Here is a 26,919-nt window from a genome sequence, read left to right as displayed (position 1 = left end):
CTGCAGTCCCTGTATGTGCGGATCCTGGTGTTTTTACTCTTCAGAATAAGTATATACATGACCCATATATTTCTAAATCCGTTATAGCTGCTGTTAATCTTCACCTAAAATATGCTCGGCATTCCGCGATACTAACCACCACGTTTTTTTTTTTTTATGAGCAGAGTTGTAGGGGATGTAAAGTCTCTCCGGTTACAAGAAAGTCTCCGATTCAGTCACGTGTCGCGTCCAAACGGCCCGAAGAAAGAAACTGAACTCTTAACAACTCATTAAATGTCAAACTGGAGAAAGAAACTTAAACGCTTTCATTCAGCAGATGTGATGCAGGTATTAGTGTGTATTGCTAAGGAGTCTGTGTAACCCTGGACTCTAATCTTACACAGTCTGGGGTCAGTGTGGAGTTCCTGGTCCTCCGAGGGCCCTTCACATGTCAGGTTCACTGGTGGATTGGCTTGAGCGGCGTGCTCGGTGATGAGTGCGGTGCGGCTCGAGTATGATGTAGCGCCGCATTCTGACAGCTGGTTCACAAAAAAAAACATCACCTTTACAGAGACAGGCTCCTGAAACGCCTCGCACAAGCCAAGTCCTGTCTGTGATTGTCCAGTCAGGACTTTGCACCTTCTGCTATAGGTTATGTGATTCTGCCGCCCGCTCTTCTCTTTCTTTGGGACATGGAGACGTTCAGCAGTCCTGAGGTTTGGTGCTGCAGCGCTGAAAGACAAGGAAAAAAAGAGGCAAGAAGACATCAGCACTATTTGAAAATCAAAAGCAAATGTTCTGGGGTCTGTGGAGGAGAAGTAACTGGTGCGGAGTCTCCCGTGTGCTCGGCTTTGAGGAGGTGAAACGAAGACAGCCTTGAGCCGGGCGCCACGCTGGGTGCGGATTAAAATAACTGTCAGGAGACAGGAGCGGCGATTGAGGGAGACAGGGTGACACACAGAGTGATGGGGCTCAGCCTCCCGCACTTCATGACATAGTATTTCACGAAAGCTGGTTCAGCTTTACAGCCTGTGACCCTGCGTGTGTGTGTGTGCGTGCATGTATGTGTGTGTGTGTGTGTGTGTGTGTTTGAATGGCAACAGGAGCCGAGCAGTACCTTCACTACATGTGGGGCCCAGCCAGGTGAGCGGACACAGACATCGGCCAGTCAGCCCATCACAGCGGGCCCTGTGGGAGCACTTGCACGGCAGCGAGCAGTCGGGGCCAAAATGATCCCCACCGCAGTCTGAGCGAGCGCAGAGGAGGGAGAGGTTGAATAAACACAACAGTCACACAGTTAAAATGTATTAAGGTGCATTTTCTAAATGTCTGATAGTTCTATAATAATTCTAACATCTACTTGTTAACAGAAGTGCTCCCTTATGATGACGTCTAACCTTTTTCACATCTCCCTCCCGTCCTTCCTGGAGGACAGAGACACCGTCCTGTCGCTGGGTCACATGGGGCCTCGCCAGCACAGTTGCATGACTCGGAACAGCTCAGTCCAAAGCTGCCGGCTTCACAGCCTAAAGATGAGAATCGCCAGGGTTGCAACAGGTACGATAATTACTGTATTTGTACGATACGTTTCCCTCTGTACGGTGTAAGATCAATTATCCCAACATTTCAACAATGAACGATAATTTGATCTCTTTGCGACACTTGAGCAGCCTCAGCTCGTCTTGCGCTCACACTTCTTCTGTATAGGTCAAACGTCTGCTCTCAGATTTCTTTACTGCTCTCTGACTTTTCAGTTTGTGCAATAAGTGTGTTGAAATTCCCCAAACAAGAGAATGCCTGGTGTAGTCTTGACAAATAATATTGGCAACTACCAACCGTAACTAGATTTTTTTCTAGAATCCTGAGTGATTTCATTGTTTTGATTCATTAAATAACTGGACAAAAGTCTTTTTTTCCAAGAAAGTTACATTTAGACCTTTAAAATGTGATGAGAAATAATAAACCATCACTTCTCTATACTTATGGACAATTAGAGGTGAAAATTTAAGACCACACACATGTGACTGCACAATCAAATAAAAAGTGATATACGAGCGAAAACAGACGCATAAAAAACAGATTTCCTCACATTCGTATGAGCATTTAGTGATCAAATAAAAGGTGCATGCACATTTCCTCAGACAGACACACACAGAGTCCGCTCTGTCTCTGGCTGCCTTACAGCTGCTCTGTAATGCTCAGTCATCTCGCCTGCTGGGCCTGAAGTGGCCATTTAGGCGCTCACACTGCGGCTGAGAGCCCAGCGAGCAGGCGGGGGGGCACAGGGATGTAACAGGAACGCATTAAGCAGGAAACACCTGTCTCTCATCAAATAACCAGCCTGCCTGCCCACCTACCTACCAACCTGTCTGCCTGCCTGCCAGAACACACACGCACATCTCTTGTTCATTCATGCTCATATCTGCACATGCACAACTGCAGGATCCAAATGGCTGCTTGTTAATGAGTGCCGGCCTGTGATTGTGAGCATGACAGCGTTTCTGCTTTCACACAGTTGCTGGATTATAAGTATCTCAAAACTGTTAAAGTGTCTTTAACAGGTTTTCTGAAGGATCTTAAAAAGTTTAAATTTCAATCATCTGAGTTTGATGCCTTTAAAAAGTCTTAAACATTTAAAATATTGTGTACTTAAATTTACTTTAAATACTTTAAGGTAGTTCTTTAGTTTTGGGTGTATGCATAGCTTGTAATGTCTCTGTGTTCTGTAGTCACATATGAAAAGGTTTTAGTTCTTTCTTAATATTAGCAGATATAAGTTATTCTGGGACACTGACGTAGTTCTTGAATTTCCTTCATAATGGCATCTGTTATTTCAAAGGTTTCATCAAATCTAATTCATTCTTTTAAAAATGTCACATTTAATCCTCAGCCTATTGCATATGCTAAAATGTAATGTTATGTTTTTCTGGTTGTTCACATGTACTCACGTCTTTGGCATTGTGACCCATAGTAGCCGGGTGGACATGCACATTGGCCTGTTATGTGGTCACATGACTGGCCCACTTTACAGTCACACGTTTGGGCACAGTTCACTCCGAAAAACCCCGAAGGGCATTCTGGGAGAAACAGAAAAAACAGTTTATGGTTAAAAATGGCCAGAAAATCATGTTGTATTTCATTTATAGACTATAAACGTTTCACAAAGACAGAAAAATCATAACTATTTAAAAGTGTATGTGAGGCTAGAAGATGAATTGTTAGTTAAGGTTTACGTACTGTGTTGACAGGAGTGGCCGTAGTATCCGGCAGTACAGCTACAGGTGCCAGTAACACCGTCACACGTCCCATTGTTGGAACATGGACAGTCCTGTGCACAGTCAAGACCATATTTCCCCTGTGAACAGGCTGAACACACACACACACACACACACACACACACACACACACACACACACACACACACACACACACACACACACACACACACACACACACAAACACACACACACACACACGATCTGGACTGCATTAGAGGCACTAATGAAGAAACACTGATCATAAACAACATGATTGGTCTTAAATGGAAACATTTGTTAATACCATTAAAATCAAAGGTGGTTATAAAGATAATGGCAATTAATAGTACGTATTAGCTGTAAAAAATAAATAATTAAACACAAAATATAGTAAAACAAAGGCAGGACTGGCCCATAGTAACAGGAACAATATTGCAAAACAAGATTTTCAATGGAAATAAGTAACTGAAAAACCTGAAAAATGACCCAAGTTTATTGTTTGTTGTCGATTTTCCAATGAGCACAATATGATTTTGTTCCATTCTGATGTGTTCTGTTGTACCTGCGTCACAGCGTGGTCCAGTCCAGCCCAGTCCACACCTGCAGGACCCAGAGACAGGGTCACACAGACCCCTGTTCTGACAGCTGCATGTATTCCTGCACTGTGAGCCATAGCGCCCTCTGGGACATGCTGAAGAAAGAGTCAAGAAACACCCAAAAAATTCAGTTCCTTTTGCATGTTCTTCTTTCACACACACACACACACACACAAAAATTGCACCAACCACATTGATGTTTATTTAAGCAATAGTTCATTAAAGAGATGGCAAAGTAGTCTAATTTGGCGCTGATATAAAAGAATAATCATGTTTCTCTGGGTAATTTAGAGCAGGAACACAATAAGCAGGCCGTCTTTGATTTCCCTGTTTATTCATTTGCTTCCTTGCCAGATCCATCGACACGGAAGACAGAGAACAAGCTACTTATAGGGTTCTGTAAACATTCAACAAGAGCAACTTAAGAGGTGGTATGTCCGAGTGAATGCAGGAGGAGAAAGAAGAGAACGTTTAGTGACAAGCAGCGCTGGAAAGCCCCTCTCGCAATCCAGCTGAGTTGCTGATAAAGGGAGAGATTAAGAGAAACTCTGCCTCTGTTTCCCGCGAAAAAGAATCCCTGTGATCATCGGAGGCCTCGCACTGAGGAAATGGAGAATTCATTATGTAAATATACAGCGAGAGAGATGTTGAGAAACACGCCCGAATCTGTGCGGCGCTTTCTCAGTTTCTAGTGAGGTCGGCTATTTCAGAAGAACTCATTAGGGCCAATGGTTCTCACTGATGCATGTCAGCGGTGACTCTTTCTATGCTCATGAGAATTGGTAAGAAAAAATAAAAACAAAGTTCGATATCCATCTCAAAGCCGAACATTAGTTTACTGCATGATAGTCTTTAACTCTATAATAAAAAAGGAATATACTTAATACTTCTCTTTTACTCCTTGGCTGATCCTTATCTTTTCTGCAAAAACATTGCCTCTGATATTCTTCTCTCGTGAAATTGTAATAAAATAAATCACAGTTGAATAACATGCATGAAGTTGACTTATTTGTTGTCATATACATAAGGACAAGTTTTATGACTGATTAAAGTCACCTTGTTGGCAGGACTGTCCCATCCTGCCCGGGGCACAGATACACCTCCCTGTTACCGAGTGGCACTGCCCTCCTTCGCCACAGGAGCACGGCTTGGCACAGTCCTTCCCATAGTAACCACTCACACAACCTGCAGAGAAGATCACGCTTTAATTCCTGCAAAACTATAAATCACATCATTCAAGTCTCAACTCAAAACTCACCTGTTCAAACTGGCATACTCTTTGTAACTGGACCCTGTGCACTTCACTTGTTTTTATGTTGATGTTCTGTTTTAATGTTGTTTTTATCTTTCATGTTTTTAACTTTTATCCTGTACTATTGTATTGTAAGGTGACCTTGGGGGACTTGAAAGGCGCCTCCAAATAAAATGTATTATTATTATTATTAAATCAACAAGTTATGGAGATATCAAAGGCCTTGTGGTTCACTTTGGCCAAAGTTGACCAGAATACTCCAGTGCGGCAAAGATACCATGATGATCATCCAATTATCATACAATTCCAAGCACGAATCATAAAGCCGGTGCAGTGCAGAACCAACAGGTGTCAGGATTCCTAACTTACCCAGGCTGCAGTCGGCTCCAATGAAGCCCGGAGGACAGTAGCAGGTTCCGGTCCTGAAGTCACAGCGACCGCCATTGAAGCAGCTGCATCTGGATTTACAGTTCGGCCCAAAAGTTCCTGCTCGACATCCTGAACACGAACCGCGATGACAAGAGGGACAAAGATGAAGGAAGGAAACTGTTGTGTCGTTTTGATTCTGATCCAGCTTTACTGTCGTGCCGAGTACGCACAACAACCAGTTTTGATTTGTTTTTGATAGACTTTACATTTAAAAACATGTGAACATTTTTAATTGGTGAAAACTGTAAACATCTTAAAACAATTGGAGATGAACAAAAGTTTGTATATAAATGTAAATATTTAGTTCAATGGCAAATCTACAAATTGGGTCATTGCGCCCACATTTTCCTCCAGATTCCCCGTTTCATTAAAGAACAAAAAACTCCATGTTAGTGGATGGGACATGGACCAAACTAAAAAGTCAAAGTACCTTCTATTTTATCATCAAGAAGAAGGAAGTGTAGATGCGTCGTCCATCATTCTATACAGTTAATGTTAGGCACGAGCCCAATATCTGTCGGTATACTTACGTAGCCCACAGTTTGCCCCGTAGTACCCCGGCAAGCAGCTACATGTTCCCGTCACAGGATGGCACTGCTCCTGATCCCCTGAACACTGGCACAGCTGACTGCACATCTGGCCGAACATACCAGCAGGACACGCTAAGAGAACACAGTCAGAAACATATCACACACTCTAGGTGTTATATAGAAGGATCCAAAATTCCTATAATGCACATCATTGCTTTAATGGTAAATGGCTTTGTATTTATATAGCTCTTTTCCAGTCTTGATGACCACTCAAAGCGCTTTACAGTACAGTTCTACATTCACCCTTTCACACACACATTCATACAGTGCATCTATTCGCAGCACTTTGTTATTCTATGGGGGGGGGCATTTGGAGTTCAGCATCTTGCCCAAGGACACTTCGGCATGCAGATGGGTCAGACTGGGGATCGAACTGCCGAAATTCAGGTTGGAGGATGACCACTCTACCCCTCAGCCACAGCCGCCCATAATGTTTTAATTATGACAGTTGACAGGACCTGCAGTAGTTAGTGGGAACAAATATAAATTCCACTTCACTTTCCTTCTTCCGATTCCTGTGTGAACACACTGGGACCTTCAAAACAGACTGGTAACAAAACAAAACAAACACTTTCCCTGGTGCCCGGACCCAGATGGACGCATAGGGACATTCTTTCACACACTTTTTTTTCTCCATACATGCGTATATACGCTCATCACAATAATGAATGGGCTCCGCAGACACTCGGTCATAGCGAACAAGATGAATCTGTGAACCGAACATGTTTCGGGGTGAGACCGCAGCACTCGGCTACTCAATCAGACAGCGGCAGGCAGCGCGGGGGACAGATAAGAAAGGACTCCAGACTAAAGAGGCAATTACGGCGCTGTCATTATGCATGTCTGCCTTCCAAAAGCCCTTATCCGCCGCGGAGGAGACAAAAACAATGCCTTCTGTTTTACTTGGCAACCAGTGTGTAACATTTATCAGATGTCTGGGGAGTGTGTGAGGAGAGGAAGGGAGCTGAGGCGGAGGGGAGGTGGCGGTGCAGACGGAGTGGTGAGGGGCTGAGTGTAGTGAAGGCGCTCGTATACAGTTCTAAAGGGTATAGTCTAAATAATGAAACATTAGCATAAAGTCCTGTGACAGTGAGGCTTTAGTGCTGTGTGTAGAATACATTTCCTGGAATGCAATAAATGGTAATTTTCCCCTTGAGGACACGGTGGAAAAAAAGGAAATTTTAATTAGTATTAACAGAAGGATTCTTGGGGATCGCTCCCATCCCATGATGCCTTTTCTTCCTGATGGAAGTGGTGCATTGTGGGGGGGGGTTGTTTCTATCAAAAGGGAACGGATGTCGGCCAAATGGTTTTATATGCATGACAGTGATATTAGCCATGTGTCAGGGCTTTCCCCATGAACACTCACACATAAAAGACCCACGAAGATACACAATGTTCATTCAAAGGACTTAAGATGCCTTCAAGAAGCTGCTACTCACCTTACCATTAAAATACAAACTAAACCAGAGGAAAAAAAGCTTATATTTGTGTAACTCTCTCAGAGAGCTCGGACCTGAAGGCCACATTTAAATTCACGAGATATGGAATTGGATCTGCACCATATTGCTCCCATTTATAAATACCAGTCCCTTAAACATTCATGCTTTTTATTCCTATCTCACCTATCTAGTTAAAGCTACAACAATAAAATAAAATCAGAATCCACCCCCTGATCACCATTGCGGCTAAACTTGTATGGGTTCTTTCCTGACCCATACCGCGTCCTTCCACAAAGTTTCATAATAATCCGTCCAGCAGTTTTCTTGCATAATCGTGCTAGACAAATGCAAAACCTTGCTGGAGGTATTAAAGTTTTATTTTACGATGGGTGTATTATTCTTACTTTTCTCACAGCCGGTCCCTGTGAGTCCAGCCGGGCAGCCACAGCTCCCAGTCTCATGGTGACAGGACACCCCAGCCGGGCACTGACACCGCCGGGCACAGGAAGCACCGTAGGACCCCGGCAGGCAGGCTGAGGGGAGTCACACAAATGTGGGGGGGGGGGGCACACAGTCAGTTTCCCCCTTGTTTAAAGCTGCTCCATTGTAAGCTTCATTCAATCGCAATTTCCTCAGTCCCACACACACACACTCACGTTTGTCACACCTGGCTCCTCTCCAGCCTGGCGTGCACTCACAGCGGCCGGTCACATGGTGGCAGCTCGCACCGTGGACGCAGTCGCACCGCTGCTCGCAGGCCTCTCCAAAGAATCCCTCTGAACAGGCTTCAGACGAAACACACCAGCATTGACGTGCAGCAGGAAACATAAGAACCAGAAGACAAAGGTTTTCAACATGGCAGAACAGAGGGTTTGTGCTCATTAGGACTAAATGCACAAAAAGTTTTGACACAACAAGTTTAATAAATTCAGGAGTAAGTAAACCTTCTCTTAGGTGTTGTTGTAGCAAAGGTGTAAGGTGAGAGGAAGGTTACACTTCTTCAAGGTTTTATAGACACAAGATGGAAACTGTTGGATGCCATTTAAGCTATATATATATACATATATATATATATATATATATCTCTTAATGGGATGGGCGAAAAACAGATTAGATTATACTTTATACTAATACTATACCGATAGATTCAGTCGATATGAATATAAATTCAGATTCCTGTGAGGTCACAATTGACCTTTAACCTTTGATCCCCCAAATCCAATCATTTAATCTGTAAGTGATCTGTAGTGAACATGTGGGCCAAATTTGAAAGGATTCACCTGCAGCGTTCTACGGCGAACCTTTGACTTTCAAATTGTAATCACTTCATCTTTGAGTCAAGTAAATGTTTATGCCAGATGTAATAAAATATGTGTGTTCCCGGTGCGTGACCTTCGAAAAAAAAAGTCAATTGCTTTCATCTTTGAGTCCAAGTGAATGTTTGAACCAGATTTGAAGTCATTTCTTGAGATATGGTGTTCACAATGGGAGTGGAATGAATGGACAAATGGACATGAAAACATAATGCCTCCAGCCTCTGGCTCCCACCAGCACGGAGGCATAAAACTGAGAAATGAAAACGGTTATGCTGTTATGTGACAGTGCTGCTGTAAAGCTCGGGAAGTCACCTGACTGACACAGCTCTCCTGTCCAACCGGGCTGACACACACACTTTCCAGTGATCTTGTCACACCTCCCTCCGCTCGCACAACCACAGACCAGGATGCAGTTCGCTCCATAACGTCCTTCCTCACACTCTAGGAGAGAAGAGAAGGAACCCTCAGACGGAAGTTACACTCAAGAAAGGATGTATTGCACAAACTCAAAACGCTTTTTAACAATGTCAGTTTGTAATGGGCAGCATGGTGGTGAAGGGTCTACCAGTTCTCAGTGGCTTCAAACCTATGGGCTGTCTGGGATTATTTTTTCTGTATGGAATTAGACATTTCTCCTCATGTCCACTAGGGTTTCCTCCTGTTTTCTCCCCAAATCCAAAGACATGCACGAGACTTGAGGTAATGTGGATAAGTGTGAATAATTGTCTGGCGTAAAGCTCCTCTCACCTTAAGTCAGCTGTGATTGGCTCTGTCTCTCCCCATGACCCTGAAAGTTTAGTTAAAGGACAAATTGGAAGAAGGACTCACCTAACTCACAAGCGTCTCCAGTCCAACCGGGTGGGCAGGAGCACTGGCCTGTCACGCTGTCACAAGGGCCCCCGTTCTGACACAGACACTGGCCAGAGCAGTGTTCCCCATATTGCCCTGCAGGACAGGCTGAAACACACACACACACACAGACAATTAATGAATTAAATCTAAAATGAAAATATATTGAAGAGACAAAAGAATGCACATTTTGAGTACAGAAATTAATATAACAAAATCAACTGATGATTCTAGCAAAGATTAATAATGAGAATAATATACTATCCATCTTACTATCTTAGATTCCAAGGCCCATGTTTTATATCAGAAGTAGGATCAGCTTTATTGGCCATGTATGTGAACACATGCAAGAAATTTGGCTCCGTTGTTTCCGTTGCTCTCAGCGTACAAACACAAAAATAGACAAATAAACAAAAAACAAGGACATTCCAATTGTCTCATGAAGAGGAGCAGATCTCAACAGTGAAGGTTGCTTTTTGTTTGAACCAGTCTTTGTGTGTTTAGCTGTTCTAGAGAGAGGTGCCTACACTGGATATTAAAGTTGACTTGAGAAGAAGCAGCCCTGCAATTAAAACATGTTTTCAAATAAGGGGGGTTGGATTCACATGGACGAGCTGACTTCTGAACTTGTGATGAGGTGGTGCGTTTTAAGGGCTACACAGTGGTGTATGCAATAACATCTGTTTTTATATTTTCACGTTGCAATTCTTTGAGTTCAGGTACTTTTTGATTTGCAGCTGTTTTCTTTCAATCATGTACTTTTGAACAGTATGAAAATCAATTATCTTGTTAGCATCCATGAAATTCTATCGAGAGGTGCAGAATGACCAAAAGAAAAACCCATTAAATGTTGGTGCGGATCAAGAATTTATATCTTTTTACTTTAACATTACTAGAGAGGGCATTGTCTGACCTTTAAACTGATTTCCCTGGAAATAATTCATGTATCCTAATGAAAACAAAGCAGGTAACTTATATCCCTAAATGTGTGATTTTATGCAGCTTGACTGAATTGAAGGCAACTGTTGGTCCTTGCTGGAGGTGCTGTGCTCGACTGAGTCTATTTCGAACAGTGTCAGTGATGCAGTTAAGAAACAGGTGGTTTTAAAGAATCAACACTGCATCACCTCTTCACAATAAATGTCACAGAAAACTGATACAGACCTAATGTTCACTATCATTTGCCAAAAAACATCAAGAACGTTAAATGAATGAAACCAAAAGGTAAATTTTGATTTAAAATGACAAAGTAAAACCATCTTAAACTTTAAATATAAAACATATTTGACAGCTTCATTCATCGTCATTGTGTAGGTCAATCATTTATGTGATATATCATTCTGTGAGACTGAGCGATGAGCTACTCACACAGTTGGCAGCTCCCGCCGCTCCACCCAGCCGTGCAGCTGCATCGCCCGGTGACGTGGTCACACCTGGCTCCGTTCTGACACTCACAGGTCTGACTGCACTGCTCTCCAAAGTGACCCCCCGGGCATTCTACACACACACACACACACATGAATACCTTCAAATGAGCTGCAGCTACATGCACTGAAAACGTACAAGGGGCGTGAGGGTTTTTTAGCACCCATATTGTAAACGTGCTGATGATCAAAGTCCACAGTGACATTTGGAATCTAAGGAAGAGGAAAATGCGCTAATGACAGAGATGCATCATTAAGTCATGCTCTCAGCTTTGTGCTGACTCTGGCTCTGGTATAGTCAGGACCACAAAATGACTGTGGCGAGAGGAAAAGTCTTGAATAAGACTGCAGAATGACAGGCTAAGAAGTTTAGTGGGCATTTCACTGGATTCATTAAAACAACGGCTTGAAATCCTCAGGAAACTTCAGTATGAGAACGACGATTGGTTCGCCGCTAAAAGTCGTGTTCTTCCTCTACTATAATGTTGATCACTATAAACACGTGGGTGCATTTATCCAGAATAGACCTCAATTAAACCTCGTATGCCGGAGGGCACCCTCGTCCTCCCTCCTTTCTCCCCTCTCCGCCCTTACCCATCCCTAAAAAAGTCATCGGCAATGTCTCATTATAGAGATAATTGTTCACAAACACATCTTAGTCGTGTTTAAGGAGAGGATGTCGTGATGGGCTGCAGCGAGGGCCTCCCTCACACCCCGTTTTAATGATGTGGCTTCCATTACCCAGAATGCAGTGTGGTCCTGCCCAGCCGGCGGTGCATAGGCAGGCTCCTGTGATGTGGTGGCAGCGGGCACCGTTCCTGCACTCGCACATCTGGCCACAGTCAAGACCGTAAAAGCCGTCCGGGCACACTGTGGGCCGAGATAAAACATCCGACTGGTTAGAACTGGCAGCTTCACAAAAAAATTTAAAAAAGGGGAGAGGAAAAGGTTTAGATGCCAACTTTTTTTTTTTATCTCATTTAGTTCCTTCTCGTCCCTCCACCATCTCTGACTCTCTTCTCCTCCCGCTACTTTCCCTCTCTGTCTTACCACCTACTGAAAATACCAATATCAAATGGCAGCACCACGCTGCGGCTGTTCATTTGCAGAGCGTCTGCGTTCGTTAAGTGAGCTCATGTCCCACATATGCGGTGGATCTGGGCCACATCAAAGTCGGCGGCGGCTCGGAGGCTGTTCCCCTTTCGGGGGGGTAGATGGGGCACAGAGAGCCGGTAATTAGAGCACCTGCTGAGTCCACAGGCCCCACCGATACACTGCAAAACAAAGCCAGGTTACCGTTCCCCGCTAACACACACACACACACTGTTACGGTACTGCCGCCGATGCAAAGAGATGCCAGTGTGAGAATCTGTTTCCCATTCTCAGGGAGAGATTGTTTAAGTGTGTGTAGAGTCAATTGACACTCAAGAGAGTTTGGTAAACACAGTGCCTCCTATCCACCAGAACCTGGCCAGAGGCAGAGGGATGAACAGGCCGCTCCACCGCTCTCATGTAAATATTGTCTGTAAGCACGACTCTGCCAGAGCAGGAAAGAATGACTCTGTTTATTTCACTGCATTTTTTTGATGGATCAATTTGTCGCCCAGGAGATCACGGGCTAACTCGAGCATTAAAGGTATTTTTCGCAATGATGCGATGTAGCAGTGTACATTAATGTCGTTACTTTTTTCATGTATGGGTTATTTATTTAAAGGTTCAGTGTGTAGAATTTAGTGACATCTAGTGGTGAAGTTGCATGTAGCGGCTGAATACCCCTCACCTCACCCACCCCTTCCAAACATGACGTTCTAGGGTCAAGGAAACATAAATTTGTAAAATTTTGATGAAACACACTAGTGATACGATCACCACGATTGTTTTATATTCAGTTTCTACCAATAGATCCCTTTCACCTGAATCTCACACACCGATTTTCAGGTACTTTTCACTTTTACTCCAATACTTATACAAGCAAATATCTGCACTGTTTACTCCTACATTTGTACAATGCATTGCTTGGCATGTAGATGTAGTTTTCAATAAATCAATACAAGAGGGGAATTGGTTCAATGACCCGATCAGAGAGGTCAGGTAACCTCCCGTTCACTTCCTATCTTTACGAGCTAGGATAAATAAAACCTTCACTTCCTGCATTGGGGCAAATTGCTGCGTTACATGGGGTTTAGCTTTGGTGAACTTTGACCTGCGATATTTGCTTTGCATTCACAAATGTGTGACCAGGCCCTCACTGGCATAGAAACACCCAAAATGGATTCAGAAGACGTCTCTTTCCGAGACACAGACATTCATTAATATGACAATGATAGCATTTTCAGAATCCGCATTATTCTTATAGAAAGCAAAATATACAGTGGGCACAGTTAATTTTGTAATAGACCGTTGGGAACAGGTTATACTCTGCAAGTACTTTTACTTTAAGAATTGTATATAAGCCTGGTGATGGTGATGTGTAAAATAAAATACACTTTTTTACTCAAGTATTAAAGGTAATATGGTACTTTTACTTGAGTCCATGTTTGTCTATTTGTTTGTACTTTTACTTAAATAGTATATAAGCCTGGTGATGGTTTCCCAATTATCTCAGTGTTGTTTTTTTGTTTAATTGACCACCTCTTCTATCTGCAAAAGAAAAGCAGTGTCACTATGTAAAAAGATGAAACCCAAATTGGTAGTGCTACAGAGGCGGAGCCAGTGGGGAGGGAAGGGGGGCATTGGCTCCCACTGAAATATGATTGGGCCCTGAAGTGCCCCTGTTTTTTCAGTGGTCTTAAATAAACATTTGTCAAAACTAACAATTAATATGACTTTTTAAAAATATATGCAATGATGCGTGGCTTTGCTCAAAGCAATAGAGCCGACAGTTACTTAAATTGCTTGTGCATCTCATTGAATCAGGAACAGTGCATGAACGTAGAATTGGCCCCTCTGTGAAACCTGTGACCCCTCCACGGCCCCTGATTTGGACAAATCCTCGACCGGTCACTGTACAGAAATGTGCTTTTAATGTATTCTAAATGCCACAGCGCTGCACTCAGGGTGTTTCCCTCTTTACAATCTATACATCATAGCTTCCTTCTCCTGCTCCAATTGATGACGCTGTCCCCACTTCTACTTCTTTTTTCTGCCTCAAGGCCTCAAACTGGGAAAAGAAAACGTATCTTTCCTCGCTCAGCAGTTACTGGCATGGCCGTGGTCTCGTTCCCACGCTGACAGCATGACGTCTTCGCCTGCCTCTGTAGTGGTTAAGCTGCGACGTTATTAAAACTAGCCCACTGAGGATGCTGTCATCTTAGCCCAGCTGTACATTAGATCTGTAGTAACGCTCAGGTCCCAAAAAAAGAAAACATGGGTTTATTGTCTGTTGTTTATTATCAGGATAGCAGTTGCTGACACCATGGCAACAGGCTGTCGCTCTGATAAATCATGTGTTTAGCGATGAAACAGAGGCTCAACACGTCTCTGATGTTCCAATATAAACATGAAACATCTCACAGGAGTGATCTTCCCTTTAATGGCGACTTTACACCAAGCGCACTAATCAAATCAACATGTTAAAGCAATTTCCGTCTTTTTTTGGTTCTGCGGCAAACGTTCTCTTCGTTAGATCTTCAGGGACGATCCTGACACATCCGAATTGCAAAGTTTATTATTTGTTTATGCCAGCAGGGGGCGATGGGTTTCCATATTAACCACAGCGCATCAATCTGTCTTCGGATATTAGCACCGTGTCTGTTAGTGTTTGTAAATGTGGACTCTTCCCTCCAAGCTTTGTTTATAGGTAGGCACAGATGAGACGTTCCAACACACACACACACACACACACACACACACACACACACACGCTGTGCCATCGCTGAAAGACTCTCCAGACTAAATGAGGTCTTTAAGACAGGAGGATTATTTCCAGATCTCTGGTTGTGTAAGAGCCACTGCTGTCAGCCCATAAAGCGGGTCCAGGGACCACACAGCCGGAGAGCGCAGACCACAGCAACACAGCGGATAGAGAGAACACAGAATAGCACATCCTGGTGCTATTCAGGGCCTGCAATGAAAGAGGTCAACCCAACAACAACAACAAAACAATACGCCAGCTTCCTCGTCAATAACGCAGCTGTTGGATGCCGGTCGAACACGTTTTTTTTGTTTTTTACTGCTGTTTTGATGCAAACATCAAAGTTGTGGATCAGAACTGCAGCAGCAATCCAACGCTATTTGAACAAGATTTTTGCATCATAGCAACGAGCTCTGCGAGTGCTGCAGCGGCCGGTGATTTTCATGAGTGATGAGATAGAAGCCAGAGTGGGGATGAAAATTGCCCACGTAGGAGCAAACATTGAAAAAGTCATTTGAATTCTGCAAAACAGATGAAGTGGAGAGATCTGGTCCTTCTCACAGCGCAGGCCTCTTCCTGACTTCTCCTGAAGGAAGAGGCCCCAGCAGAAGACTGAGAAACGGGACACCTCTGTTTGAGGGGGAAAAGGCCTTCAGCAAAACAGAATCTGGTCGGACCGATAGCCAGAACTTCCACAGCAATGACCAATCAGAGTGACGTCTGCGTCTGAGGCCATAAGAGTGTTATGACTAGGGATGTGAAGCCCTGTTCTAGAGTGACACGGCCGTGATTTATGATGCCCCACGCGCTTCGGAGGTGGTATGGCTTTTCTGGGCCTGGTCGTACACTTCCAGTCAATCTTACACTTTGTAATAACAGGAAGCCACTCTGAGTCAAAAGACTATAATCAAGAACAAATCTATTATACTGTTAAGACTCTCTCACTGTTGCTGTGTCTCACTGCTCAGGACAAATATCGTAATGATGAGAGGAATATTGGTTACATGAAGAAGGGGTTTGCCATGTGGTGGCGCATGAGACGACTCTGCTTCCTGTGAAATACTGTTCATCTGTCCCAGGAAGACTAACACAATTTATATCTGGGAATTTGTGTGGTTTTTTAATGTGTTTTGCTCGTGACGTTACACAGACGATAAGATGATTCATTGAATCTGAGTGAGGATTCAATCAAACTTGGCCAGAGATGAAGACAATCAGAAAAGCATCCTGCAGTGCCCTCTAGTGTATCAAAATGATATATTCGCACTGTAATGGCGAGCAACCTTGACTGGGAATGTGGTTAAAAAAGTTAAGTTAGGTTCAGAATGGATAACTTTGTTTTTTGTATTTTGTGACATCCAATGACATTATACCCTAAACTTCTAAGTTCACTATGTGTAGCATCCTCCAAACTGACAAGCTGGAATGTTCAATAATTTTTCTAGAAAAATGGCACTTAAGCCCCGACTGATTATCAGAACACTTGCTGATAGTAAAAGATAGAAATATTTTCAGCTCTGACAAAATGCATATACTGCATACTGTAAAAAAAAATCAGATTTTCTTATTTAAAAAGATGAATGGGGAGCAACTGCGAGCAGGTTTCCTCAAGTGATCTGAAGAATCATCAATGCTCATGTGAGGTTTCTCTCCTGAAACCCAAAATATCAAAACGCACCACTTCACTTCACTCCCTGAACAACACAACTGGGAGTTCTGCTCCTAAAATGAAATGTTTACAAATGGACAGACAGACAGACTGAGAAACTGTATCCCTCTGCATTATATGACATATCTATCTATCCATTCATCTGTCCATCCATTCATCCATCCATACTGCTTATCGCAGGAGGGCTGGAGCCAACCCCAGCTAGAATTGGGTGTGACGGTGTGAACCCTGGAACAGTCGCCAGTGTATCGCAGGGCCAACATATAGAGACAATGACCATTCACCAACCATTCTCACATTCACACCTACGATCCAGTTGGCTAGCCTCTCTATGTCTTTGGACTGTGGGAGGAAGCTAGAGCACCTGGAGAAAACCCACGCAGACAAAGGGAGAACATGTAAACTCAACACAGAAAGACTCTGTCCTGGACCTGGATTCAAACCAGAAACCGTTTTGCCGTACAGAAAATGTAAAATTAAATAAAAAATGCAGCAATGTCAAAAACTCCTTGTATTACACGAACAGCTTCTAATCATCGTTTTATATCGTGCTCATTTCATGTGAACTGCAGCTGTGGATTATTGAGAAATCCTTTAATTCAGTGCTGATGATAACAAGCAAATCCTTTATTATCCCCACCCTGTTAACACAACTGTGTGGTGTCTTTCTGTTGCTTACTGGTGAAAAGTTCTGAGTTGAGAGTAATTTCTCAGTTTGCCATCGATTGACAGAAAAACTAAACATTCTTAAAATCTAAAATATCATAGGGCACCAATTCGCCATCAGGTTAACCTCCCTGTGAAGTTCCATACACAGATTACTATATCCCCCTCACTTTATATACTGGATGGATTATTAGCAAAACTATTTTTCCTAAATATGAGGTTTTATACTTGATACTATAAATAAAGGATGGCTTCACTCTTCTAAGCAGGAAAGCCAGTAACTCAAACAAAGGAAATCTTACTTTTTTCACAAGACGTGCCGGCGTATCCAGGAGAACATGTGCACGCTCCACTCACATGGTCACAGTGGGCTCCATTGTGACACTGACACTGCTGAGCACAGCCCTGCCCATAACTGCCATTCACACACTCTGTGGATGACAGTGATGTGAACATTATAACACAGAGAACTTGTGATGGACGCCATCAAGATTATATTGTATCCCAATGATTTTCAGCCAAAGTGCAGCCTGTTAGAAACCATATATACAGTCTGTGGTGTTAAACTGTGGTGCTAAATATCATGTTGTTCATCCCACTTACAAAGTAAATCACAGTCCCAGGATCAACTGCAATATTAAACATAAAATTAAAGATGAAGGGATTCTATACCTGCAAACGCCCCATGGTGGCAGCATTCATCAAAATACATTGAAGAGGTGAACTTACTCTCTTCACAGTGGTCTCCGGTGAAGCCCGTCTCACACACACACTGACCGGTGACCGGGTCACAGCCCACAGATCTGTCCCGGCACTGACATCTAGTGGTGCACCCTTGGCCCCAGTAGCCAGACTCACAGGCTGTGAAAGTACAAAAGTGTTGCAGTGAAAGTTATACACAATGTAAGAATGATAGATTTTTAGCCAGTAACACTATAACACTGCAATTTCCTAAAATGTAATACAAATTTATAAATAAACAACCAAAATGAGGTTCAGTATATTTTAAGGCGAAGTGCAGTTCTCACGTGTTGCACAGTCGTGGCCTCTTTTGCCAGGAGGGCAGACGCAGTGTCCAGTGTGTGGGTCACAGCCGGCGTCAGGGTGGCATGAGCAGTGCATGAAGCAGCCTGCTCCATGGTAACCTGGAGGACACTCTGGACACAACAGACATCCACAGGACACACGCTTCAGTAACAATGTGAAGGTAAAAAATATCTTCACATAGCGGACACGAAAAAAGTACACCTGGGTCCATTCAATTATTCAAATAAAGTTAAATTAACATCTTTACTTGAAGGATACAGATGTGAATAACTGGTTAAAACCATAGATTATATATAAAGGTGGACAACATGTCTCAATTTCGAGAAATTAAGCTAAATATCCCGGATACAAACAGTGCACTTTTACACATTCAGAGCTCGAGTCTGTGCAGTTGCAATGTGGGGACGGAGCCGTATTAGCGAGGACCCCTCGATACAAATACTCGACCAAGTCTCAGCTGTCAATCCTGATGTTTCACCTTCTTTTTATAGCACAAATAACAATTGAACAAACCTCTGTGTGATAAGAACTAGCTAAAAAGACAGAAGCCATCTTTGAGAAAGTCTCATGTGATGTGATCTTAATGATTGGTCCCTGTCCCATCCATAAAGAAGGAGGAGGCGGGACTTATGATCTATATTGTAGCCAGCAATCCACAGGCTTTTGCCTTTACTTTTTGGAAGCAGTCATGTCGTTCATCTGAACAAACAGTCCATGGTTAAAACTAAAGCTTTTTGTCTCAAACCTCAGTAGAAACTCACTGTTGTGACAGAGGTCTCCTGTGAAGCCCGGCATGCAGTCACAGCCTCCAGTCTGCTTGTTGCAGGAGCCTCCATTCTGACAGCCAGGACAAGACGACTGGCATTTGAACCCCCAGAATCCTTCAGGGCAGTCTGTGGAGCATCAAGTGTCTTTCAGATTAACTGAGCAGTAATCCACTTATGTTAGTAACGTCGCTCTAAAGCCCCAAAGCTTCTTATACCTAAATCATTTGGGAGAGGAATGTTTTATGTGACACTGGGCAAGTGAGCTTTAAAACAAAGGGCAAGTTACTGGTTGGTTTCGGTTAAGAGGAGGACAAGGGACACAAACACAATGGTGTCTTTGTGTCTGGAGATAATACTGCAAGCTGGTAGTGGGTCAGTGAGTTCAAACTGTCCCTCAACACATTTTCTTACTCCTATAATCTGCAACACGATCAGGCTAAAATGTCCCAAAGCTCTGGAGACATATTATGCTTTTATAGTTATTCCCTTTGAGGCACATGGAGTTTTTTTCCTGTAAAAGGTCTCCAAGGTTAGCACAGAGTCAAAAGTAGGGCTTTCAGGTTTTATTTGAATAGTTAACATTTTAACTGTATTGACCTGTTTGACTTCAAATAAACAAATCGAGAAGCACATCAGCCTATCTGAGGTAGTTTGCTTCGTGATTCAGCAGAGGGCGCTCTCTGTCACCTCCACCTATAACATGCCTGTTGGACCAGTAAAGTAAGCCAGTAATGTTAAGTTGTTAATGTTACCAGGAGGCACCACAGACTAGCAGATCAATTTCAAATGTTCAACTTCATCTGACTGCGTGCACGTGTGGTGGGCAGGTTGCCGGTATGCGGCACATACTAATTGTGTCATGATAAACAAATTTGATTTTGACAGGCCTATTCCGTAAAACACTTCTCCTGAATCCCCCGATAAGACTCATCTGTGGTCCAGCCAATACCTTGAGTATTGTGATGCCATGTTCTACACATTTTCATACGTGGATATTCTGAGATGCCCCCTAACAAAGTTGGGTAAATCCAGATTGGAGGTCATTTTTTTCCACAAGCCCTTGAACTGGTTGACCAATCACAACAGAGTGGGCAATAAGAGCAGACTTTGCTTTTTCAGGAGGGGGGAGGCCTTACAGAGAGATTCAGACAGAGGCTGAAAAGAGGAGCTGCAGCATTTGACAGTGTGAGGAAAGTGATGTGTTTACTTAACATTAAAGCATTTTAACATTTTCAAGTAATAACCCAAACTGAAATCATGATACTGAATATAAGCAGACTATTTTTCCTTTAAAGGACAATGAAATAAACATACCTTCCTGACAGGAGGGTCCTGTCTTCCCAGGGGGACAGATGCACTCTCCGGTTATGGGATCACAGAGCGTTCCTCCACACTCACAGCTCAGATGACAGTTTTGTCCATAGCTCCCAGCTTTGCACGCTTTAACAATACACAATAAAAACATGGAATCAAAAAAAGTGGAAAACACAACCGTCCAGTGTAAAAAACGGAAAAACCACAAGAAAGTGTTACACAATATTGCACAATGGGCTAAGGGAGAAAACTACAGTAGAGAAATGCTCACTCGTTTTCTGTTTATTCATTCAGCCTCTGCAGTAGTAACTCAAGTAAATTACCCCTGTCATGACCTGGCCACCAACATAAGATCAGTAAAAGTCAGAACATTTGGATAACTCCTGTTTTATATTTGGCATCGGCAAACTCTGCAAGCCCGGGCCTGGGCCGTGCATTAGCGCTGACACACTGTAACTCAGTCATGTTGTCTTAATCCACTCCACGGAGACACAAAGTCACATTTTATACCAGAGGCTCCCGAACAATATTCAGTATCACTTTAGATCAAAACACAGAAGGTTGAACTTTCCTTCAACCAGCAGAGCAAACAGCCGGAGGACGCCCTGCTGCCGAGGAACAACTCGTGATAACAGGAACACCTGCATTGACCAGGTGAACTTTTTTTATTTCAAGTACTAAATCCACTCAATCCATCAAAGGCAATAGAGAGTGAATAGAAGGAGAAAATAAAGGAGGATTTATTGCCGTTACGGTAAAAAAAGAAAAAGGTTGTGACAAAGGGGAAGAAATTGCAGGAACTCATCAATAACAGTTTGTGTTGTCAGTTTATCAAAAACATTTAAACAAGCATGAAGTATGCAAACAAAAACCAGACATGCTGACACCTGCATGCACCAGTATGCGGGGTTATACTGTATTGACTCACAGTGGTGCTCTACTTTATAACCACAAGAGAGCGCTGTGGAGTCAAGGTTGATGGAGGACTTCTAACTGTCCATCGACAGTGTCGGAAACATTTGAAAAGAAAAAGATGACTTTTGGATGAACGCCAGATGTAAGTAAAACGGTTTAAACATAAATTAGACCTAAAAATAACTTGACTCTGCACTTCCCCTACACAGCACTTGTATAGTTTAATGCACACAATGTTATTTAAACTGCATTGCAGCAACTTTTCGTCTCACCGAGCTGACATCTCTCTCCATGAAGTCCCGCAGGACATCGCTGGCTGCACTCTCCGTTCCTGGGGTCACATGGTCCCCCACCTGGACAGTCACATGGCCGCTCACAGTCTGCACCGAAGAAGCCAGGATCACATTCTACAATAAGGGAACGGAAACACACACACACACAAACACACACACACTCACACACACACACACACACACACACACACACACACACACACACACACACAAAAACACACACACACAAAGAGCAAAAGAAGATTAATACAACAGAGAACCTCAAACCAAACGTTTTGGAGAGTAAAGAGTAGTAACGCACTTGTGTTGTTCAAACCAGGAGGATTCTGAAATCTCTGTGGATGATCTCAAGCTGCTCTTCTATATATTATACAGAGAAACTATAGACCTTTACTTTATTTAGCAGCATAGAACCAAGTTTATTTCCCACCAGCCAAGGAGATTAACCAGGATCTTAATAAAGTTTGAAGCTGTGAAATGGTCATTACAGCAATATGTCTACATCAGGTTTGGGCCGAAAAGTGCATTTTAGGCAGTAGACCTGAAATAGTTTACTCTATTTAACTAGATTCAAATCTTAACCGTTTCATTCCTGAGGCCTTGGATACTGATGAACACGTTGGTATCGTGGTGAAGTGTCCCTACCTTTCTCACACCGTGGGCCGTGGTGTGCAGCTTTACAGAAACAGCTCCCCGTTTTGGGGTCACAGCCAGAGGAATGTTCTTGAACACAGTCGCATTCCTTGGAACAGCCTGTGCCGTGCGTCCACCTGGGACAAGCTGAGGGGCGGATGGGATGGATCGGTACAAACGGAACAAAAGTAAAGCACAGTTAGGTCGATGTACAGTGGCGAATGGTGTCAATAGGCTCTCACACAAATGTTGATCAAACTGCACGACTGACAGTGTGGCTGCACGAAAACGACTTCATAAACGTTTCTTTCCAGTTTAGCAAGTGAGTTCATTAAGAAAAAATGTTGAAATATCGGATTACATTTATTAAAACAAACACACCCGACCACCGTGTTATCACAGCGCCAGACCTCCGCTAGTCCAAGTCATGTGACTACAGACTCCTGTTTCAGTGCACAATTATGGTGCATCATTCATCCCTACTATATCAGTATAATCACAGATCTAACTTGACTGTAGGCCGGCAGCTTGTGCAAATGCTTTCCTGCAAAATTTGAGCTGTAAAAATCATGATGGCGGCAACTTGGTGGCCACTGTTATTGGAGATTTTCTGCAACTACATCCCATAAACTGACACGTTGAACACATATACGTAGAGTGTAACGTAAGACATTGGAAACTTAAACACTGCCATGTCCTCATTAAGTGCTTAAAACAATCCGATTCTGCCAGGACTGTCTCTGCTCAGCAACAAAAAGCTGAACTCCACTCCACCCTGTCCCTCTCCACATTGGCTTTATGTTAGGTGCAGCTGCAGGCTCTGGTTACACCCTCTCCACCCTCTGTATGTCCCGCTGCAGGATGGAGCAGACAGCTGTGAGAAACTGATAATATTCCTCTTGCACATTCCTCCGTCATTCGGTTTTTGGTCTTGGAAGGGTGAGCAGCCTCCACACTGAGACGGTCGAGAGCAAAACAAAAATCAAGATGTCCATCCGGAGGCTCAGGAGCAGCCCTAAAATGCTGGGAGATGTCAATACGGTGACAGAGGAGCTGAAGAATCTTTATTACAAGAGGCTGCTGCCGATAGAGAAATATTGCGCCTTCCATCACTTCCACACGCCGAGCTATGAGGACGCAGACTTTGACAGTAAGCCAATGGTGCTGGTGATGGGCCAGTACTCAACAGGAAAGACAACTTTCATCAGGTAAGATTGTGGCCTCCGATTCTTCAGCCATGAAAAATATGCAGATTCTTTGCACAAAGGATGATGACAGTGGTGCTCCACGTTGTGTGTGTCTTCAGGTATCTCATAGAGCAAGACTTTCCTGGTAGCAGAGTTGGGCCAGAGCCGACCACTGACTGCTTCAGCGCCGTCATGTACGGAGACCAGGAGGGAATCATCCCTGGGAATGCCCTCACGGTGGATCCCAAGAAACCCTTCCGCAACCTTGGCCCATTTGGAAACTCTTTTCTGAACAGGTGGCTCAAGAAGACACAAAAGCAGAAAATGGAAAAGGGGGAGAATAAGAGGAGTTCTATCTTATTTCTTCCAAAAGTCACCGATTAAACTTTTGACTTAGTTTTTTTTTAATATTTGTTCTATGCAGGTTTCAGTGTGTTCAGATGCCAAATCAAGTGCTTGAAAGCATCAGCATTATCGACACACCGGGGATATTAACTGCAGCTAAGAGAAAGCTGAGTCGAGGTGAGATACTTTGCTAATTTCCTTTTCAGTGGCAGAAGCTATTAGTGGGCCCTAATGTCCACGTATTCAAGCTTTAGACAGAGTTGGACAGCATCGTCGTTGTCAGGGGGATTTAAATTCCTGAAAGGAGGAGTCATAGTAGATGCAATAACATAACAGGATCTCAGTCCAACACATGACCTCAGAAGAACAGCAGACAAAGGTAATGTGACATTAAAGTTGGGAGGAGACGAGGAGTAAGTTAAGGAGCTGCCATAGCTTTGTTTTATGGATGTGTTAATCTATGGGTGTAACTGAAATGGCTCGAAACCAGTGAGAGCCTGAGTCCCCCTTACAGTTAGTGTTGATGAAAACCCTATGTTTTCTTGCTCCCTCCCCAGGCTACGACTACCCGGCAGTGCTGCGCTGGTTTGCAGAGCGTGTGGATCGAATCATCCTGCTCTTCGACGCACACAAACTGGAGTTCTCCGACGAGCTCACCCGGGCCTTTGGGTCTCTGTGCGGCTACGAGGACAAGCTGCGCGTGGTGCTCAACAAGGCCGACAGCGTGGACTCGCAGCAGCTCATGAGAGTGTACGGTGCCCTCATGTGGTCACTGGGGAAAGTGTTTCGGACCCCGGAGATCCTGCGTGTATACATCGGGTCGTTCTGGTCCGAGCCCAGGCAGATGTGCGACCACTACCAGTTGATCGAGCTGGAGGAGGAGGATCTTCTGACTGACATACGGAACCTGCCGCGGAATGCTGCAGTACGGAAGCTGAATGACCTGGTGAAGAGGGCACGCTTAGTACGGGTAAGACATTGTGTCCATCGCATAAAGCATATAAGGTTTTGGCCCACATACCACGTGGAATGATGGCACTTGGACAGTCTGCTCCTTTTTGCCAGATCTGGGCCACAAGTCAACCATAGCCATACCGCAGCTCAACCTAGGATGGTCCGAATTGGATTTGTGCTATTTTGGCCATATTCACCATTTAAAACACTTCACATCCAGATTACACCTCGCCTAGAGCAGCGCATGTTTGCCAAAAAAAGGACAACATGTGTTTTGGGCTATTCTGTTCCATATTTGCTATTTTACAAGCTGACTTCTTTAGGCCCACATCCATTTTGTACAGGCCACTAGAGGATCAGAAGTGCTGCATCATTGCCTGAAGTGGCCAACATCTGTATTGTATCTGGAATAAATATGTAAAAAAATCCAGCTGCAGATTTGATGATCTTGTGTCTCCCTTCCCAGGCTCATGCACATATTATCAGCTATCTAAAGCAGGAGATGCCGACCATTTTCTGCAAAGAAAGCAAGAAGCACAACCTGATTTATCAGCTTCCTGTGATTTTCCACAAGATCCAGCAACAGCATCGAGTTCCAGCTGGTGACTTCCCGGACTGCGCCAAGATGCAGGTCAAACACTACGTATCAATTGCTATATTAAGAACACATATGTTTTAACTTCCCTAAATATGTTCTGTGTGTCTTACATGTAACTTTGTTTATTTACAGGAGAAACTTCTGGGTCACAATTTCTCAAAGTTCAAGACCCTGAAACCAAGTCTGATGGCCTCCCTGGATAAACTCCTGACCACTGACATAGCAAACCTGATGCCTTTACTTCAACAGCAAGAAACAAAGAAAAAATCCCTCCCCGGCATGTTGGACGGGGACTTTTTGGGAACGTTCCGGCGCGAGCATTACAGGAGAGATCCTTTCAAGGAGCTCCCAAGAGACGATGACGGCAGCGAGGCAGATTTCTACGAGTGGATCGTGGAGAAGTACAAGCCCAAGTACGATGAGATCTTCTACAACCTCAGTCCGAACGCGGGCAAACTGAGCGGCAGCAAAGTCAAACAGTGGATGACGACCACGCTTCTGCCGAACTCTGTGCTCGCTCACGTCTGGAGGCTGTCCGATGTGGATGGAGACGGCATGTTGGACAATGAGGAGTTCGCTTTGGCAGTCCACCTTATTGAGGGGAAGCTGGAAGGCCACTGGCTGCCCAGAGAGCTGCCCTCTCACCTGGTGCCACCGTCAAAGCGCCTAAGTACAGCCAGCGAAGAAGAGTAAACGTAACGGAAGTGGAAAACTGAGGACATGTCTCCATTATATGTAAAATATGTAAATCATTTTCTAAATATAATCTAATCAGAATGACTCCAAAACATTAAGTTCATGTTTGATGGCTCTGATCGGTGACAACTTTTTGCACAACATCAATACAGCAGTAATTCTAACCTTCAACTGGGTGGAGTTTTCATTTAGGATATATATATTACCTCTTACATAATAATAATGTATCTATTTTTAATTGCCATTAAACTTATAATGATGATTAGCCACCATTAATATTTATTGTTTGTGATAACATTATCATCATCATCATCATCATCATCATCATTGTCATCATCATCATCATCATCATCATCATCATCATCATCATAATGTTGGTACTCACGCAGGTGGCAGAAACGACCATATAACCCTGGAGAGCACAGACAGGCTCCATACAGACGATGACAGTGTCCGTTGTTTGGGCAGTTACACTTTCTTGTGCAGTGCCCCCCGAAATAACCTCTTGGGCAACCTGTGAACATGAATAATGACAGGAAACATAGTCATAATTCTGTTAGGAGATCTGCTTCAGTAAAACAAGCTCCACTGGAATAAAAGCAGAGGACGACTGTTTAACAAGGTTTGGCAAGATATAATAAAAAAAACTTGGGCTCAATTACATGAATATAAGGGACTCTAAAAAGAGATAATAAATCTTGGATATAATTTTCAGGTAGGTTTCACAAATACTTCATCTTTTGGCACATCAGCGCCATATCATGTCTCAGTCTCCTGATTTTCTATTTCTGAAGAAAGAAGCACACACACTTGGAAGAAGTTGCCTCTATTGTGGCGGAGAAAATGTT

General features: G+C 43.5%; 2 protein-coding genes across 2 annotated transcripts in view; one reads left to right on the top strand and one right to left on the bottom strand.

Annotated features, from left to right (window-relative positions):
* Positions 1–501: 501 nt before the first annotated feature.
* Positions 502–26,919, bottom strand: part of megf6 (multiple EGF like domains 6) — a 57,466-nt gene continuing 31,048 nt past the window's right edge. Inside the window, exons 16-38 of the mRNA XM_053422746.1 lie at positions 26,457–26,585; positions 22,304–22,438; positions 21,638–21,772; positions 20,451–20,576; positions 19,131–19,262; positions 18,351–18,479; positions 18,052–18,183; positions 17,625–17,753; positions 11,876–12,004; positions 11,079–11,207; positions 9,690–9,818; positions 9,174–9,302; positions 8,202–8,330; positions 7,950–8,078; positions 6,044–6,175; positions 5,454–5,582; positions 4,889–5,017; positions 3,799–3,927; positions 3,217–3,345; positions 2,928–3,056; positions 1,377–1,505; positions 1,097–1,225; positions 502–711 (exon numbers count right to left, since the gene is read on the bottom strand). Of these exons, the coding sequence (XP_053278721.1) occupies positions 632–711; positions 1,097–1,225; positions 1,377–1,505; positions 2,928–3,056; positions 3,217–3,345; positions 3,799–3,927; positions 4,889–5,017; positions 5,454–5,582; positions 6,044–6,175; positions 7,950–8,078; positions 8,202–8,330; positions 9,174–9,302; positions 9,690–9,818; positions 11,079–11,207; positions 11,876–12,004; positions 17,625–17,753; positions 18,052–18,183; positions 18,351–18,479; positions 19,131–19,262; positions 20,451–20,576; positions 21,638–21,772; positions 22,304–22,438; positions 26,457–26,585 (2,936 nt within the window). The 3' untranslated portion in view covers positions 502–631. The remainder of the gene's footprint in view (positions 712–1,096; positions 1,226–1,376; positions 1,506–2,927; positions 3,057–3,216; positions 3,346–3,798; positions 3,928–4,888; positions 5,018–5,453; positions 5,583–6,043; positions 6,176–7,949; positions 8,079–8,201; positions 8,331–9,173; positions 9,303–9,689; positions 9,819–11,078; positions 11,208–11,875; positions 12,005–17,624; positions 17,754–18,051; positions 18,184–18,350; positions 18,480–19,130; positions 19,263–20,450; positions 20,577–21,637; positions 21,773–22,303; positions 22,439–26,456; positions 26,586–26,919) is intronic.
* LOC128440139 (EH domain-containing protein 2) lies at positions 23,228–26,068 on the top strand. The gene is made up of 6 exons (XM_053422748.1): positions 23,228–23,499; positions 23,598–23,774; positions 23,903–24,000; positions 24,381–24,793; positions 25,244–25,408; positions 25,508–26,068. The coding sequence occupies exons 1-6, from the start codon at positions 23,279–23,281 to the stop codon at positions 26,066–26,068; spliced, it is 1,635 nt and encodes a 544-aa protein (XP_053278723.1). The 5' UTR covers positions 23,228–23,278.

Source organism: Pleuronectes platessa, chromosome 5, assembly GCF_947347685.1.
Source record: "Pleuronectes platessa chromosome 5, fPlePla1.1, whole genome shotgun sequence".
NCBI lineage: Eukaryota > Metazoa > Chordata > Actinopteri > Pleuronectiformes > Pleuronectidae > Pleuronectes > Pleuronectes platessa.
This window is presented reverse-complemented; position numbering and strand designations above follow the sequence as displayed.

What these genes read in the sequence shown, in the direction of transcription:
- LOC128440139 (XM_053422748.1), top strand. Translation starts at nt 23,279, where the DNA reads ATGTCCATCCGGAGGCTCAGGAGCAGCCCTAAAATGCTGGGAGATGTC. An exon ending in GGAAAGACAACTTTCATCAG is followed by an intron (nt 23,500 to 23,597) that starts GTAAGATTGTGG and finishes GTGTGTCTTCAG; the next exon opens with GTATCTCATAGAGCAAGACT. An exon ending in AGAGGGCACGCTTAGTACGG is followed by an intron (nt 24,794 to 25,243) that starts GTAAGACATTGT and finishes CTCCCTTCCCAG; the next exon opens with GCTCATGCACATATTATCAG.